At 37.7% G+C, this 16,833-nt stretch overlaps 1 protein-coding gene across 1 annotated transcript in view; it reads right to left on the reverse strand.

The window, feature by feature from the left end:
- Window positions 1–732: 732 nt before the first annotated feature.
- LOC104472076 (sorbin and SH3 domain-containing protein 2-like) overlaps window positions 733–16,833 on the reverse strand; it is a gene marked incomplete at its 3' end in the record, with an annotated part of 24,003 nt that continues 7,902 nt past the window's right edge. Inside the window, exons 2-4 of the mRNA XM_010087621.1 lie at window positions 15,289–15,315; window positions 14,160–14,284; window positions 733–877 (exon numbers count right to left, since the gene is read on the reverse strand). Coding sequence (XP_010085923.1) covers window positions 733–877; window positions 14,160–14,284; window positions 15,289–15,315 — 297 coding nt within the window. The remainder of the gene's footprint in view (window positions 878–14,159; window positions 14,285–15,288; window positions 15,316–16,833) is intronic.

Here is a 16,833-nt window from a genome sequence, read left to right on the forward strand (position 1 = left end):
CCAGCCAAGGGCAAACCCATCACATATGGATAGCAGCATTTATCTCAGCCGTAAATCTCAGACTGAGAACTGTCACCTAATTTCCCTGCATGCACAACAAAAAAGTAAACTCCAGGATTGCATTCAAATGTGTGTATAGTCTTATCTGAATATACAAAACTCCATTAGAAAAAGTTGCAAGCAAATGATTGTACTGACAAAACTAGATTATACTGGCCTTTCTAAGGCTGATTATGTTCTTTTTTTTTTTTTAAATTAACAGTGCCTTACAAAAAATGATACATAAACTAATGATAGATTGACATGGCTCTGGGTGTTTAAAAGCCCAGAGCCCCTTCTTTTGTTGGCAGTATTTCTACTGAAGATGACAGAAGTTGTGGGCAGAACCAATGTACAAAGTTGGTCCTTGATTTCTTAAAGAAGGAAAAATCTGAAGGGGCTGCACAGGTTTACCTATTTAGGTATATGCTTTTTCCTTGGTAAAGCTAGTAGAAAGGTGGAAAGAGATCATTCTCACACACATAAGTAATAAAACTTAATAGTAACTCCAGTTTGGGATCACTACTATATCTAACAATAAATGCTATTTTTTCACATTTACTTCCCAAGGCAGATGAATAGACAATACGTGCATTATGGATGCGAAGCACTCTGCAATTGTTCACAGTCTTTGCCACATGAATTGAAATATGTTGCATACTGTTTAAAGCAAACATTTTGTGTGAGGCTTACCCATCATCCTGCCATGCTGCATGATAACAATGTTGGAATTGAGTGAAGCTGGTGGAGGGTAAGCTGAAGAAGGGGAAAAAGGCCTTTGAAAGTGAGTCACTGGGCTGGCAGCAGTGCCAGAGTTCCCATTCACTGTGATCTGAGCCTGAGAGAAACAAAACAATATCCCATTAAACTACACATAAAGCCCTCCGACTGCCATCCCAAACAAAGAGTGATGCAAAACTGTCATCCACACAATTACCAGTTGTCAGGTAGCTAGCCATAATGGCACCTGCATTCACTGAAATACAAAACTCGTCACAAGAGGAGCAGAACGTGTTCCTCCTATACCTTGTCCCGCCCCGCTTCTCTCCTTGTATGTGCGATCTGTGAAGCACGCTGAAGTCATGAGAAGGTGACAGTAAGACCACAGTCAAGGAAAGGAGGATGGCATAAACAAGGTCTGCAGAGATCTGACAGCAATATAAAATGAAGTAAAAATTCCTCTCATTGCATGACAAAGACTGCCTGTCACAGATCACTCACTCCAAGAGACACATTTCCTTAAGGCACATGCTCAAGCCCTATTGATATTAATGGGAACTTCTGTACAGACCAAGGGAAAAGTCCCATTAAGACTAGCTGAAGAGAGTGAGCCAAAGCTTCTTTAAAAGGTGGAAGCCAGCTAGAGTGACTATGGGATGCTATATGTAATTTATCACAATAAAAATAAATAGCACCAATTAAAAAAGCCACAACTGCAAACAAAAAGAACAAAATCAAAAACATAAAATGGAAAAGCTATGTAAACAGCCAGTATAGAAGCATCACAAGCCTTTAGTCACAAGAGGTTCTGAAACAATCTGCTTTCCTTCCCCAGGAAGAAATGTTTTCCTGTGAGGGTGGTGAGACACTGGAACAGGTTGCCCAGGGAAGCTGTGGATGCCCCATCCCTGGAGGGGTTCAAGGCCAGGCTGGATGAGGCTTTGAGCAACCTGGTCTAGTGGAGGGTGTCCCTGCCCATGGGAGGGGGGTTGGAACTTGACGATCTTTAAGGTCCTTTCCAACCCAAACCATTCTGTGTTCTCTTTCATGCTGTTCACTTCCCCAGGCTCCAGTATACTTTACCTGTGCTCCACTGCTAGCAGAGCTACCTACTAGCAGAGCTACCTACTTCTACAACTAGGTAATCAAACTCTTGTAAAGATTGCTCCTAGGTACTAGGTTTAAACTTCCTTTAATTTGCCTGAGCATCAGAAAGAACAGCTCTCTGGACTCCCAAATCAGAGCAGAGCAAAGCATCTATTACGTACTGGAGCTGCTTTCTCTCTGTTGAGGCAGGCAGCAAAGGCAAAGAGGTCCCATTACCAATGTCTGAGCAGTTTTGTGCAACAACGCTGCACAGCAGACCCCCACCTCAAGACATCAAATTAGGCCGAAATACTCAGATCAATTCTGGAAGCTTGAAACAGTCTTGGAACTTGGGAAAAGGCAAAAATCTAAGGTATACTTCCATTTCCAAGTTTCCACTAGTTTCCATGATTTAAAACTACATAAACAAAAAGAATGCATGAAAATTACTTTATAAGGGAAATGTTCATAACTGGAATAGCATCAGAAAAAATAGTTTCCAAAACCAGCTGTTCTCCAATTTTAACTCCAATTCTAAGCATAAGCCCAAATAAGAATTACAATTCTCATACTTCAGGTTTTAAAAGAAGCTGTAATCTGTGACTAGAAGTATGGACAACTAACCACAGTTTTATATTTATCTCTAACTTTTGCCTGGAATATTTTACAATTTTGCTGATTCATCTCTTCTTGATGCCGTTTCTTCTTCTTGGAAGATCTGCTGTAAAACCTTTTTGCCTAAGCTCTCATTAAGGACCTCAAGAATAAACAAACATCCCCAATGTGGACACAATGTCTTTGAAAGTGTGGTTCCATCTTATGCGGGCACAGTGCTGGATGGCACGATCCTATTACTCTGATTGTTCTCTCAGCAGGTTTCATCTACAAGACCAACAGGAGTCTCCTTTGAGAATGAAGATCATTACAAGAGCAGAGCCACTAAGAGCACACGTGTGCGCCACCAGCTTCCCCATCATTTTCTCATTTCACGGACACATTTATCGTCATCTGTCCCTCCTCTACAGCTGATGGGAAGAAAGACTTTTCTACACTGCAGAGGTGGGTCTTGCCAGCAGTTTAATTTCTGTGGGGCTCTTAGGACTGGTTGGGGATTTCTGCCTTTTGGTGGGAGACTCATCCTTTCTCTTTGTCCATTAATGGTGAACAACTGTTATGCTCATCCATGCCATGTCTAAGAGAGGAAGTGGTGGTCAGACTGACCATAACATATCCCTCCACAGGAGAGACTACCCAAAAAAGGAAAGAAGGAAGGACTGTTCACTTCAGCTTACAAAAATGTGCTCAAAGAAAACAAATACAGTTAGCTGATTATTTTAGAAGTAGGTTAGAAGAAAATATAAATGTTCCATGCTTTCCATAGCTAGCAAATGCTCATGTAGTGATTGTGCCTTATTTACACACACTAGTCTATATTGATTATGGTATCTGTGGTTACGGCTACTAGGCTGTATGCAGATTCACAGTACTGACTTTAAAAAAAAAAATCAGACCTGTGTTACAAAAGATAGGAATGACAGCTTTTACATGCCCGTTATTAATATTATTTTTTTACTTAACAGCATCCAGAGCACGGACAACAGATTATTGACTTTCCAGGTGACTGTGCAAGTTTGGGCTTAAAATGTTATTTATAAAATATACATGAAACTTTATATACACTGTGTTTTTTTTTGTTTTTGTGTTTTTTTTTTTTTTTTTTTCCCCAGACTTGAAAATGATGGCATGATGAAGTATTTGGACAAAGTTTCAACACTGTTGAGACCCAGTAAAACTTTGGTCTCAGAACATCTCTCTGTTTTGTAATTCAGCAACAAATTGCTCAATTTAAATGAAGGCTTTGTTCTGCCTCATTTTTATTATGCAGATAATCTCAAAAGAAATCAGAAGTGATCTGGATTTGACCCAAATTCCATACCTTTCTTCTACCCATACATGAGTGTACTAAGGTACAGAAAAGTGAATGTATGTATAAAACGTGTAATTGCATGCTGTTTTTTCCTTTACTTTACCAAGAGAAAAGTAACAGGACAACTGGGTACTACAAGATTATTTATGAAGTTCACTCCTGTAAGAAACTGTGCTTAGGAGAATAAAAGGTTAGAGGAGAGAAAACCGGTTTCGTGCAGTCAGTGATCATGGCTGGGGAAAAAAATGCGTTAACTATTGCCAGTATTTACTATGAAATTACAAGTTATATTACTGAAATCTGTACCTCAGTATAAACCAAAAATGCTGATAGCCCGAAGGCTACAAACTCCAAAAACCTGTACATTGCTAACAATATTTTAAACAAATCTCTTCAAACTCTACAGACTGCTGGCTTTCAATGCATTTGGAACAGATATTTATTGAATTTATTTTCAGTTATTTTAAGCAAAGTGTTTAATACACCTCAGCTGACCATACAACTGTGCGATAACTTAGTGCCATTTTTCTGTTACCAAATCTGCTATGCCAATGATTTTTTTTTTAAACAACTGTTGCAAAACATAACATCAGACTGTGAACACGGAAAACTACTAACGGAATACCTGTCTGTGTATCACGATAACAGACAAGTTTGAATTCTTTTCCCCTTTGACAACCTGTTTGAACAAAATGGAGGAGGAAAAAAGGAAGCATAATTACATGAGAAGTGGCAGCAGTGTTGGTTAAGGTGGTGCCATCTGACACAGCAGACATCTGGCTCAAGGTTGGGGAAGGTGTTTCAGAGCAGTCAGTAGTATCATAGCTGCAAGTCTGCAGCTCATCTAGAATGGCTGTGGAGGACTCACTCACTGTGCAGGAGGAGCACTCACTCATGGCAGAATCTGTGCTTACAGAGGCTGTTTCGTTCCTGTGGATAATACTTTCAGAAGCTAGGTATGGGTATTTATATGAAAACTGTGAAAGGGTTGGGGTTTTATAAAAGCGTGAAGGTAAAAAATCATCAAGCGTTGGCAAAGAATATGGTACTAGATGGGTGCCACTGTCTGGTGAGAAAGAGGTTCTGTTAACTGGTACCACAGGAGGAGGAAGAGGCAGTGGAGAAGCTTCTGTTGCTGTTTGTCTGTGTGTCTGTGAAGCATTTACCTCCATCACGGGGGCAGTTACTTTCTGGTTTCCAAGCTGAGATTTGAGGAAAAAAAAATAAGAAAAGAAACAGATTACCAAATGAATAAAAACTTTTCCCTTTGCCTCTTGCTGTGTGTAGGAGAATTACAAAAGTGTTTTCCAGCAGCCCGAGGAAATTCACACTCACGTGGATTAGGAGATAAATCAATCACACTCTATATTAAAGTAGGAAAACAGGAAAGAAATGAATGCATCAAATACTAGTGGAAGCAATGCCAGAAACCATAGTGTGCTGGGGATGAATATTCATAATGTACTGCATATATTAATGATCTCATTTGTGCACCAAGAAGGTTCACACTATTTTATACTTTTCATAAATATGAGGCTAGAGAACATCATGTTCATTTTGTTTGTAAAAGGAAAAAAGGATCTGTAAGTCTGATCTCTGTAAACGTCGCTCTCTTTTTGTCAAAGGACAGGTATTATTTTGAAATTAACTAATATACAGATGGGCAGGACTGCAAACTAAACGGAAACACTAATATTGAATGTTCACATGATCTGCAAGCAATAGGTTGTGGACTTTTTGCCTCTTGTGACTGAATACATCTTCTCCACTGCCTCTCTAATAGAAATGTTTGGATGATCTTAGAATTTCCAAGCACCCTGGAAGCACCCTGTCAACCTACTAGATAAGGTGTCACACATAGGAGCCTTTTCAACATGAGAGGACACAAGGATTGTTAGGGTAACTGGTATAAATCTGAACAACAACAAAGATTGGGAGCACAAGAACAGGACAGGGATGACTTTGTACTCATACAAAAGGCCTTAGTTGTTTGGCTTCAGCATAATTCCTTAAATATGGGAACATCCTCAGGAGAGTGCTTCTGAAAACTGCCACACAACGTATGAGCTTTATGTTCTCTTTTTTTTCAAATCAGACACATGACATTGGGTTTAAACTAGTCCGGAAACTGTTTTTTTGCATCTGCAACTTCTTTTTGAGTTAAAGATGCATGAAAAGCATGGTGGCATCCAATCTCTGTTAAACAGCTGCACAAATCCTTCTATAATGCCTATTAGATATAAGCTTTAAATCAAGTCCTGAAGCATTAATGGTTTCACTTCAGATAGGGCTGAGGAACTCTGGAATAGCTGCAAGGAAGAAGTGTTTGGGATTTTAAACTTCTGTAAAATAGAGGACAGTAAGATACCATATGCAGTAATTACTACTAAAAAAAAGCAACTTTTACTCACAGATATCACATTGTTACCAATAATATTACAGTTATTTCCTATGCTCAGAATATACAGATGTCTTGAACGCTAATCATTCAAAAAATGTTTCAAGCCATCGGATTAAAATGCCATTTTAACACTTTAATCCAAAATCTGAAAATATCTTCTAAAGCCCTTGTGGAAGACTTGGAACACAACCCAGATTGTGCTACTTATGAGAGGTCACTGGGGGTCCAGCTCCATAATTCTTGCTGAGACCAACTAGAATTTACACAAATAACCTCACTGAGGTCAACAGGACCATCCCTATGAATAAGCATTCCAGAAAAGAATCTTAAGCATATCAACAGATATCCATCACTTGTTCCAAATGGTTCAAAAGAGCTCTCTGGCAGTACTAGACCTCTGGGGTCCAGAAGCTGCTGTTAAAATCTGCAGTTAAAACAGTGAAGAAATTTAGCCAAATGGCTTAAAATCAAAATTTTATTCATAACAGTGCTTCAAATCTGTAATTGAAAAATAAGCAAATCTTTCCATAGATTAAGTCTGAACAGATTAACTCTTAATCAGAAAATCAATATTTGAGTGTATGACTGTAAAGGAGATATGATTTTTAGAGAGAACTAATTTGCCAATGGAAACTTCAAAAGAACAGTGGACTACTATTAAAATAATTTAATGAAAAGCCATCATATACAGATCTGAAACAGCCGGTTATACAGCATAGTATATCAGGGGTTTAAGATGTGTGCATTTACATACTCATATAAGAAATGGTAATTTCACCTCACAGATACATTGAGGAAAGATATAACCATTACTCATGATGAATTTCATCATCCATGTCATAATTCAAGATCTCTAGCAAAAGACATGAACCAGGAGATCATAATACAATTATGAGGTACAGCCAATATTAAGCTCTCAAGTATACAGCTGAGCCAAAATATGAAAATTGATCTCTAAATTCCTAAAATAAGAAGAAATCTTGGAGACTTGAGAAACCTAGTAAGCCTTCTGGCTTCGAACTGAGATCATTGCCTGCATACTTGAGAAAAGAAGGGATGGACAACACAAGAACAGATATTCAGGGTGCATCCAGAGAGCTAGTGAAATTGAGTTCTTCAAGAATTAAATTAATTGTGTTTGTCAAATAATAGCTGATTACATCCAGCCAAATTCTTAAAAAAGAATGTGAAGTCATCATTCTTACAACGTGAGTACAATCAATGCAGCAACTCTAGTTACTGATTCACAACATAAGTTTCTCAGCTTTGTAGAGTAAAACTAAAGTATTCTGCCTGGTTCTGGGATTCTGTCGTAGGTACAACCATCACTCTGGGAAAGAGACTGAAATGGTGATTTAAACCACTATTTTTGAAAACTGATTACACCATTTTAAAAATATGAAGTGTTTGTAAACTCTAGACAGATACGTTTGGCTACTACTAATTTGTATTTTTCATCACTGTGAAAAATATGAAAAGGACAAGGCTGAATGCATTCCAGAAAACTTTTAAAACCAGTTCCATTCAGTGTGCTTGAGATTAGCTTTGTTATTGTTACAGCACAGGAAATGCTAGCAGAAGTCAGACAGATTAAATGCCAAACAAGTACTTAATCAATTAGAATGATTAAAAACTTGTTAGACTACGTAATTATCTTGGGTTGCAGAGCAATCCTTGAGAGATTGAGAAATGTCATCACAGTCTTGAAGTGAATAGGAGGTCTGAAGCGCAGCTTTCTGCTGGTCCTTTACTTTCCATAAAATAGTAAAATGTCAGGCCTGAAGAATACAGTTGCTCCCCAATTCACATGAAGTAGGTAGGTGACAGTATGGTTTTCAAAACCAGTGATCTATCATTTTAATGCAAGATCTGTGGGGAGTGGTCTGAGATTACAGTGACACCAAAGTGCTGGCCTTGCTTCAACAGTTAGGATAGAGATAAGGAGACTCAGAGATAAGTGAATAAACTCATTTTGTTAATACGTAGCAGAGTTTAGTAGTCAACAATCAAATTACACCCATACGCTTGCACAAATGGGTAAAAATACCTCTATTTTTGATTGTTAAAAGCCAATGACAAAATCTCCAAACTGATGCTGCAAGTTATATTCCTATGCCCATTTTTACTGCCTCGCCCTCAGATTCTAAACTCAGTATAAGGAGGTGGAGTTCAGCCCTTGTGCAAAACCACACTATAGTGACGCAGAACTTAAAAATGAAAATTATGTGCTTGATTTTCTTTGCTTGCCATCTGTCCCCAAAACACTGAAACTTGTCTTCTCTCTCTTCTACATCACTTAATGTATTAAACAGTAATGTATTAGATAAACCAATTCAGAAACAATTTATTGAATTCCAGGCTTATTTTCCTTGATTCACTTGTCTACAGCTATAAGGCTGACAAAAGAAATTTTCATAAACAACTACTGTAACAGTTTTTATTCCTCCAGGACACCAGGACTAAACCAAGTGTTCACTCATCCATGGAATTCAAACAAACAGGATAAATGTTTTGCATCCTCAGTTTTAGAGAGTGGTCTCTAGAAAAAGAGGACACTTAAGAACCCAGGAACAAAATAAACATAAAAATACCAGGTATTTATTTCAGAAGATGCAGCTCAGAATTCTTCATCTTTTCATATGTACTTTTAAGGGGTTTAACCTTTCTCTGAATAGGAGTGTTTACAAACTGTCAGCTTGGTGAGTCATACCACATTTCTGCTTGCTCCTAAAGTTTCAGCAGATAACGCTCTGAAATGAAGTGCAAATAGGAGCATAAACATAACAAGATACATTAAAAAATACTGCAAAATTGTTGTACATTAACTTGGACCATACAAGCTCTCTCAGCTGTATTTTTCCATACTTTGTGAGATAATATAGTTGTACATATTCCCTACGCACACAGATACCCACGCATGCACAGTATTTCTTGTTCACCACCTCTTAAGAAGTGATGATTAACCAGTCTTACCTTATTCTCCTACACATACATAAAGCCAGAGGCAGAAGGAGAGTAGTTTGGTTTTACAGAGCCTTTCTAAATGTATTTGGTTTTTGAGAGTTTCTGTGTCAGTTTTGAACATTGCTGGTGGGCCTAATCTGCAGTCCAAGAGCATCCCTAGAGGATATAGCTTATCATAACAACCTATGGTCTGCATGTACAAAAGTATTTTGACTGGTGTACAAAGTCCTGTAGAGCTTGCAAATCTAAAACAATTTTAAAAATGAAAGTGCTGTCAGGCATAGTATACTGAAAGTTAGTATGTCTATGGGAGAGAAATCGTGAACTTTGCAAATACCATGAGAGGTAGCACTAAAGGGGATCAAAATTTTTGTCACTAGTTAAGATAGTTCCAAGATTTCAACCAGAGATCTGAATCAGAAAATACATTTTTTTTTAGAAATATAGCTGTAGCCTTAATTTCTAACTGTAGCCCATGGCATCTTGGCTTTGGGACTGTCCTGGTTTCAGCTGAGACGGAGTTAACTTTCTTCATAATAGCTAGTAAGAGGATGCGATTTAAATTTGTGCTAAGAAGAAAGCTGCTAACAGTGATGCTTATAGCTGTTGCCAGGACAGTCAAGGTCTTTTCAGCTTCTCTGCTGTGCCAGTGTCTGCAGATGCAGGAGAAGTTGGGAGGGAGCACAGCCCCGATTACTAGCCTAGGATTCGATTTCAGGTTTAGGATTGAGGCTCAAAGTGGCCAATAGTCTATTCCGTATCATGCACATCATGCCCAGTATATAGCTGAGGGCTCTCTTGTCCCTTTTTTGCTCTGGATCATCTCTTGCTCCGGGTCACCTCGCTCTGAGTGGTCCCTCTCCCAGGGTCGTCTCCCTCCCTCAGTCAGCTCTTGGTCTCTGATGCTCGGACTATTATCTCTGCTCCAGGAGTGTGGTTTTGGGACTCTCCCTGTTCTGGGATCGTTAGTTGGGAGTGAGCTGAGCCTTGGTCATCAGGTGGTGAGCAGTATCACTGTGTATGACTCATTTGTATATTTGTATTTATTACTATTATTGTCATCATTACTATTATTTTCAATATTATTATAGTTCAATTACTAAATTGTTCTTATCTCAGCCCATGAGGCTTTTTTTCCTTTACCCCTTTAATTCTGTCCCCCATCCCCAGGAGGGGGGAAGGTGATAGAGCAGCTTTGTGGAGTTGGCTCCCAGCCAAGGGCAAACCCATCACAGTCCTCTTCAAGCACAGCATCACACAAGCATGATGACTCAGAGAAAGAGATGATCCAGAGCAAAAAAGGTATGCAGTCTGAAAAGCTGGCTACATTCCTTAATGATCCCTGTGATCAACTGAAAGTTTTATCATTTTATTCAAAGAAACCCAGTGCCAAATTTCTGATCATTCTTCCCACACACTGAAACCAAGCAGAAGACAGAAAAATAAAGTGAAGAATTGCTAAACAAGTCTTGTCAAACAAAAGCTGTTTTTTCTGATTTCTGTCTGCTCACAGTGAAACTAAAAGAGATTCTAAAATAAAGAGAAACTGCAAAATATGTTTTGATTTTTAAAATTCAAAAAAATGTAGCTAGGAAATACATTATTTTTAGTCATTCTGATTAAAGTTTGAATAATAAAAAAAAAGTATTTCCCCTAATTCTTCTTAGCTGTCATAAAACTGCTTTCTGTTTGAGAGACACTTTGATTTATCTGAGCACATATAATGCATCACATTGCTAATAGGTGGAACAAATATTTTTAAGTGAAAAAAAAACAGAGATGCATAAGTTTTATCAACCACATCTACATCTGTTCCGCTGTCTGACCATATCCCTTGATGCCAATATTTAAAAGCTTACAAGCCTGCTTCCTAAAATCTTCATACCCACCCTATCTACCAGAAAAAAACTCTTGCTCGGCCTTCATTACTGTTTCTGACATGATCTCTTTACTGTGGCTCTTGCTTGAGCTGAGCCATTCTACTTAACAAAAATCACTAAGCAGCAAACTGCTTCTTCTCAAGGGTAAAGCAACTTTTTTTTTCTCAAAATGTTCAGAATTTTATGTAGCCTAATAGAAGGGTTTAAGATGATAGTTTTGGCTCTAATCTTGAGAATGACAAATGTGATTAATTATTCAGTGCTCCCATTTGTTAATGGAGTGAATTCAAAAGAAGCATTGCAAATTGTTGCCATATAATTTCACAGAACTTTGTTCCGATCAAAATTTTTACTTGGGAGTTGAAGGGAGAAATTGACATATTACAACTGGTAACACTATCCTGTAGCTAATGCAGATACTTTTGGCTTTCAGAGTAAAGACCTGGTTGAATGTGACGTTCTGAAAGAACCACAGTCAGAGAGCAGATGTGTTACTACTATTGACAATAGGGCTGTCAATGGACTTTAAGTCTGCAAGATGATGCCATATTTATTTCAGAGTAGCCCCACTGATTTCAGCAGAACTAGATGGACACAAATACACCATGATGGGATTCTTGTTTAGACAAAGCTCAGAGGCAGATATGCCTGGACCTATAGCAATCTCTGCCTCCAACTGAAGGGCTTTCAAACTCAGATAAGCTGGTATATTGGTAGATATACTAGAATAATGAACTTACAAAATAGAAAAATCTTAATGTGACTAGGTAAAGCAGAGCATAAATGACAAAGTTTATTCAGAGCTCCCCTTTCGCTTACTATGCATTCGCTGTTGCTTTATTTCTCCCAGGCTTGTTTTATTTGACTCAGTAACTTTCTGAATAGTGGTAAGCCCTGCTCAGACTCCTCTGGTCCCATACTGTGTTCTCGGTACTCCCATTTCTCCTAGATAAGAGTAGTATAGTTAAGAAAGAATTTTCATTTCAGTAGGCATAGTATATAGGGGAAACAGAGGGACTTAAAAGTTCAGTGCCTTGTGATGCTTCATGTAGAGGTGGTTGACAAAAGATTTTATCAACCTATTTTCTTTAGAAAGCTCTGTTGCACAGGACCCATAGGAGACAGCAGTGACTAGTCTTGCAGAAAGCACTGACTGAGAAAATATATTTTTGGTGGGAAAACCAGCAAACTGGTAGAGCTGCATTGTAGAACTCCCTGCAACCCAACCCTTTTCTATCTGTACTTGATCCTTCCAGCACCTATGGCAGCACAACACTTTAATGCAACCCTCTCTGGGGAAAGCCACTTAAGCAGATGCATCATCTACAATCCACTAACTCCCTGCTGTGCTTTTGCACTCCATAAAGTGCTCACAGAGAGCAAAGAAGTCTAGCTGGGTAAATTTTTTTTTTTTTTTTTTTAATACCCTTCCAAAAACTTCAGGTTTTGTTCAGTTCTGTTTTGATCCATGTGACAGGTAGTTTTACCCAGAACACACAAGGTCTCACTTTGATAATGTAAGTATAGCTAAACAGAGGGTTATTAAGTGATTCATGAATGATCTAAAATAAAAGATGGAAACATTGAATATACCACATGGCATTCTGCAGCCTGTGAAGGACGAAGAAGTGTAGACTTTTGTCCCAAATCCTCTGAAGACATCTTTGAAATGTCTGGAGAAATATTAGGTGGATGTTCCTGGATTTCAGGCTCTGCTTTATTGTCAGGGATGGGAGCTATCTGAATGGAAAGAGATGCTGTGTGTATCTCGGGCACGGGGTTACAGGCAGGTGAGACAGGCCTCTGTGGAAATACTGGCACTTCAACAGGCTTGAGCTGTTGCTGTGTATTACAATGAATGCTGCTCACTGGATCACGTGTCCGGGTTAATTTCAGGGTGGATACCCTACGTTTTTGAGACTGCTGCCTTTGGCCTTGATGGAGAGTAGTACTAATACCAGCTACTGTGCTTGTGCCTGCACTGGACATCGAGGTCAGTGGTTTAGTGATTTTTTGTGCATAGGACACACTTGTGTTAGATATTTGGGAAGACATTGTCTTCTGGACAGACTTCTCGTTAGTGCAATAGGCAGTATCTGCGGGAAGGCGTTTAGCTGGATCGGTTGTTACTGCCTGGAGGTTAATTTCGTTCTTGTGATTAGTTACTCTTGCTTTCCGAAAACTTTCTTTTCTAGGAGGTGGCAGAGGTGCCTTATTTGCCAAAAGCATCGACATACAGCAAAATAACATTGAAGAAGAAACAGAAAGAAAGTAAATGTTAGCAGAAGATATAACTCAGTTTGACTTTTATCTTTAAATAAGGAACTAGCAACTTAAAGGGCTTTACCCCAACATTGCTCGATTCAATGGACAATTGAATTGGTCAGGTTCCCACCACCTTTTGTGGTGCATGGCTTGTGTTTAGAAAGCCATATGTTCCATTTGCTCAGAGTGAAAAAACTATTGTTACACCGCGTTAAGAATTATTCCTATGAAACTGTTCACATATGTAAGCAATTTCCAAAAGATAACAAGCTATTATTCACAGGTAAGACACATATAAAACACACAGAGCCTCTTGAACCTTTGAATGAAAATAGCAACAGACAGAGTAATGACATTGGTATGTTGATCTTTTTTGGACAGATAAACATGTTTCCAAGTATTGAAGTATTGAGTGTGGGGGTTTTTTTTGTTTTTTTTTAGTGTGCTCTAATTATATTGTTTTCTGCCAAACAGGCAGAAACATTGTCTACCGTATAATTAATAAACCTTTATCCTCAGATATTATTTTGACGACTGATGCATTTCTCCGAGTGCAAAATATTAATAAATATGCTTTGAAGTCTGGGAATGATCCTAGAAAGCTTGTATTTGTGTATGACCTACTTTTAGTTAGCTGGCTGTTTTGTTCATTGAAAGCAATTTCTGGTAATTAATCTGGAGGCATGCATCCTGTGTGAAGTATACTTTACCTATGAAGTAAAACAGTTTGTAACGACTTATATGAACAGGTGATTCCCACTATCTGGAAAACATCAGGACAATGTTCTGTAGAGGTATCCCCATCTATATATGCTATCCCCCGAGAATAACCCACACACAAATGCCAAAGCGTGAAACTTGGTGTGTTCAGTTTTACCTGAGCTGGTGATTTTTTATCCTGCAGATTCGGCCGCACACTCCTAAAACCTTTTGCTGTAAGAGATGAACCGCTAGCATCTCCATTCAGTGTCTCTCTACTTCCATCATTGTAAGATCTCCAAGCTTTTGTGAGGAAAAAAGAATCAATTTTTTTTTTTTTTTTTTCTTTGTGGTTAGTAGATCTCTATATTACTATCATCATAGCAACCCAGCTATTAAACTGTGTAAAAGTTTAGCTACTACACAGCTGACATTGCAGCTGTTACCATCATGGAAGTTATAAGAAGAGGGCTAAAGCTTCCCCTTTGCAAACTATTTATCTTTAAAATTTAGAAAACTCAAGCACTGACCATGCTAGTAGCAGTTTGATATATCTCCCCACAATATTTGTACAGACTATCTATTTTAACCTCGGGAGTCCTTTTGAGATGGTGGTGCTTCAGCTCCTGCATAAAGGAGGCTGAAACACTTCCATAGATTAGGTTCTTGAACTTCATAGCTGTGTCAGATTTTGAAAAACATCCCAGCTTACGTATAGTTAGTTGGTCACGGCAGTTTCACCAAATTTCACCACGATACCTGATTAGTTGTTCCAATACTGCAATTATTTACAAATCTGAACGACACCTCAATTTTCTAACCAACCAGCCATGTTTTGTCTCTGTCCTCAGAGTCAAAAAGCCCTCAAGACATTGTCCAAACATAGAGGGAGATACTATCCTGCCTCAACAAGTTACAGATTTGAAGACAAAATATTGTAAGAGGCTGGGAAAAGTAACACATTATGTGAGCAGGCTGCTAAGTGGGGTGGGCAGAACTTGCAATCTTGAGTAAGGAACTAAAAATGAAATAGCAAGTGCCACTGAAGCTAAAGGTGCCAAATTAGCAGTCTGTGTTCTCCCACACAATTAATTTTCTGACAACACATCCTGTGCTACGGGAAACACTTGTTTCAAATGAGACCTGAATTTGAGGTCCTAACCACTTGCAATTATTATTACTTCAGTTGCTTTCCTTAAAGTATGTGGATGTATGGAGTAATGAAATCAAATAAATGGAAGATTGTTATAATTCATCCACTTACATGGTATTACACTGATGCATAAATAACACAGTATTTTATTTACCTGAATCTGGAGAGTGAGAATCAGACCCTGAAAAAGAAACATCTAATGTTAATTTGTGTTAGAAACAAAAACATTATGACAATTTGAAAAATATGTAGGGCATCTTTTTTTTTTCAGTTACTTAGGTCCCTCCTGTTACCTAAGCACACCTCACAATATTAGAACATAGGTAACTACAATGTTTATTGCACAAGTTCTACAGAAGGTTAGTGTACTGAGAGTTACTGTTATTTAAGCACTGCTATTTCAGACAGTCAATAATAAACAAATATTTGCTGTGGTTTTTTTTATATACTACCATCTAAAATATAGATATCAAAAGAAATATCATTCCTTTAAGATGAGCTGGAAAGGTTTATTTCAAAACCAAGAAAGATGCCTACAGATTCTGTCAGGATTTTCACTCCTCCTTCACACCACAATGAGTGATGCTTTCCTCATCACTTCAAAGCAAAACACAGAAACTGATACATATGTACTGCCAGCACAGAAGAGATTTGAAATTCTGGTGTTTTTTCTGATTACTTGTAGATATATTAGTGTTTTTTTCTCCTAAAGAAACTAAAATTACGACATCTCTGAAGAAATCAAAAATATTTTTAATGTACAATAATTATAGTACTAAGAGCACTCCTTATCACTATTTTTAAGTGCAACAGAGCAAGACATTAAGAAGCTTGTATTGCATGCTTAAATGGTAAAAATTCATTAAAGGGCTGCTAAGGAATAAGTTTTCTTAAATTTACATACATGCTGTAATCCCAAAAAACTTTCCACTATCCTTACAAAAAGCAGCAACCAAATTTTTAGTTTGCTTCCTAAATTTTAACAGTTTTTATTCCTGGGGATTAGTCTTATATTTAAAAAGTTCTGCAAAACTAAGACTTTATATTCTAATTATCTTCCAGCTCATTCTTTATTCAGCTTCCTGTATTACACTTGTTTGGTGTGAAGACTGCATGTTCAGATTGGTGTAATTATTCCATACCATTGAAGATTCTTTACTGATTTATACAACTACTTAAAACACCATTGGACCTGGGCAGCTGATACTCATTAAGATTTAATTTTGCAAAACCACGAGTATTGCTAAGAAGCAGCTCTGCCTGTCTACTGAATATTCTGCATATTTTTATTGTTTTAAACATTTTTAGAAAAACATGCTTGATAAATGATTTTTTTTTAAAGTTAATCAGGCTTCTGATGATCATTTTACAACAGCATTCAGATTCTTTTCTTTTCAAAAGAGCTTTTAAAGCAAGTTGCCATAAACAAATTTTGTAATAAACAAAACCTACTTTTCATGCTATGTTATCTTGAAAAAATAGGGGACATGGAACCCAAAATATGTATTTTTTTAAAAAAGGCAAAATAAATTTATAAATAACTTATTTTTTCTAAGCCTTCCTATTTTTTTTCATTAATGCCTAATAAGCATAGGCAGAGAGAAATTAAGACTGCTTTTTAAAGAGCATTGTAGAAGTAACAAACCTGTCAGTCGAACAGAAAATACAGTTACCCATCTCCTCCTTGCAGAGTAATATT

Source organism: Pterocles gutturalis, unplaced genomic scaffold, assembly GCF_000699245.1.
Source record: "Pterocles gutturalis isolate BGI_N339 unplaced genomic scaffold, ASM69924v1 scaffold21266, whole genome shotgun sequence".
NCBI lineage: Eukaryota > Metazoa > Chordata > Aves > Pterocliformes > Pteroclidae > Pterocles > Pterocles gutturalis.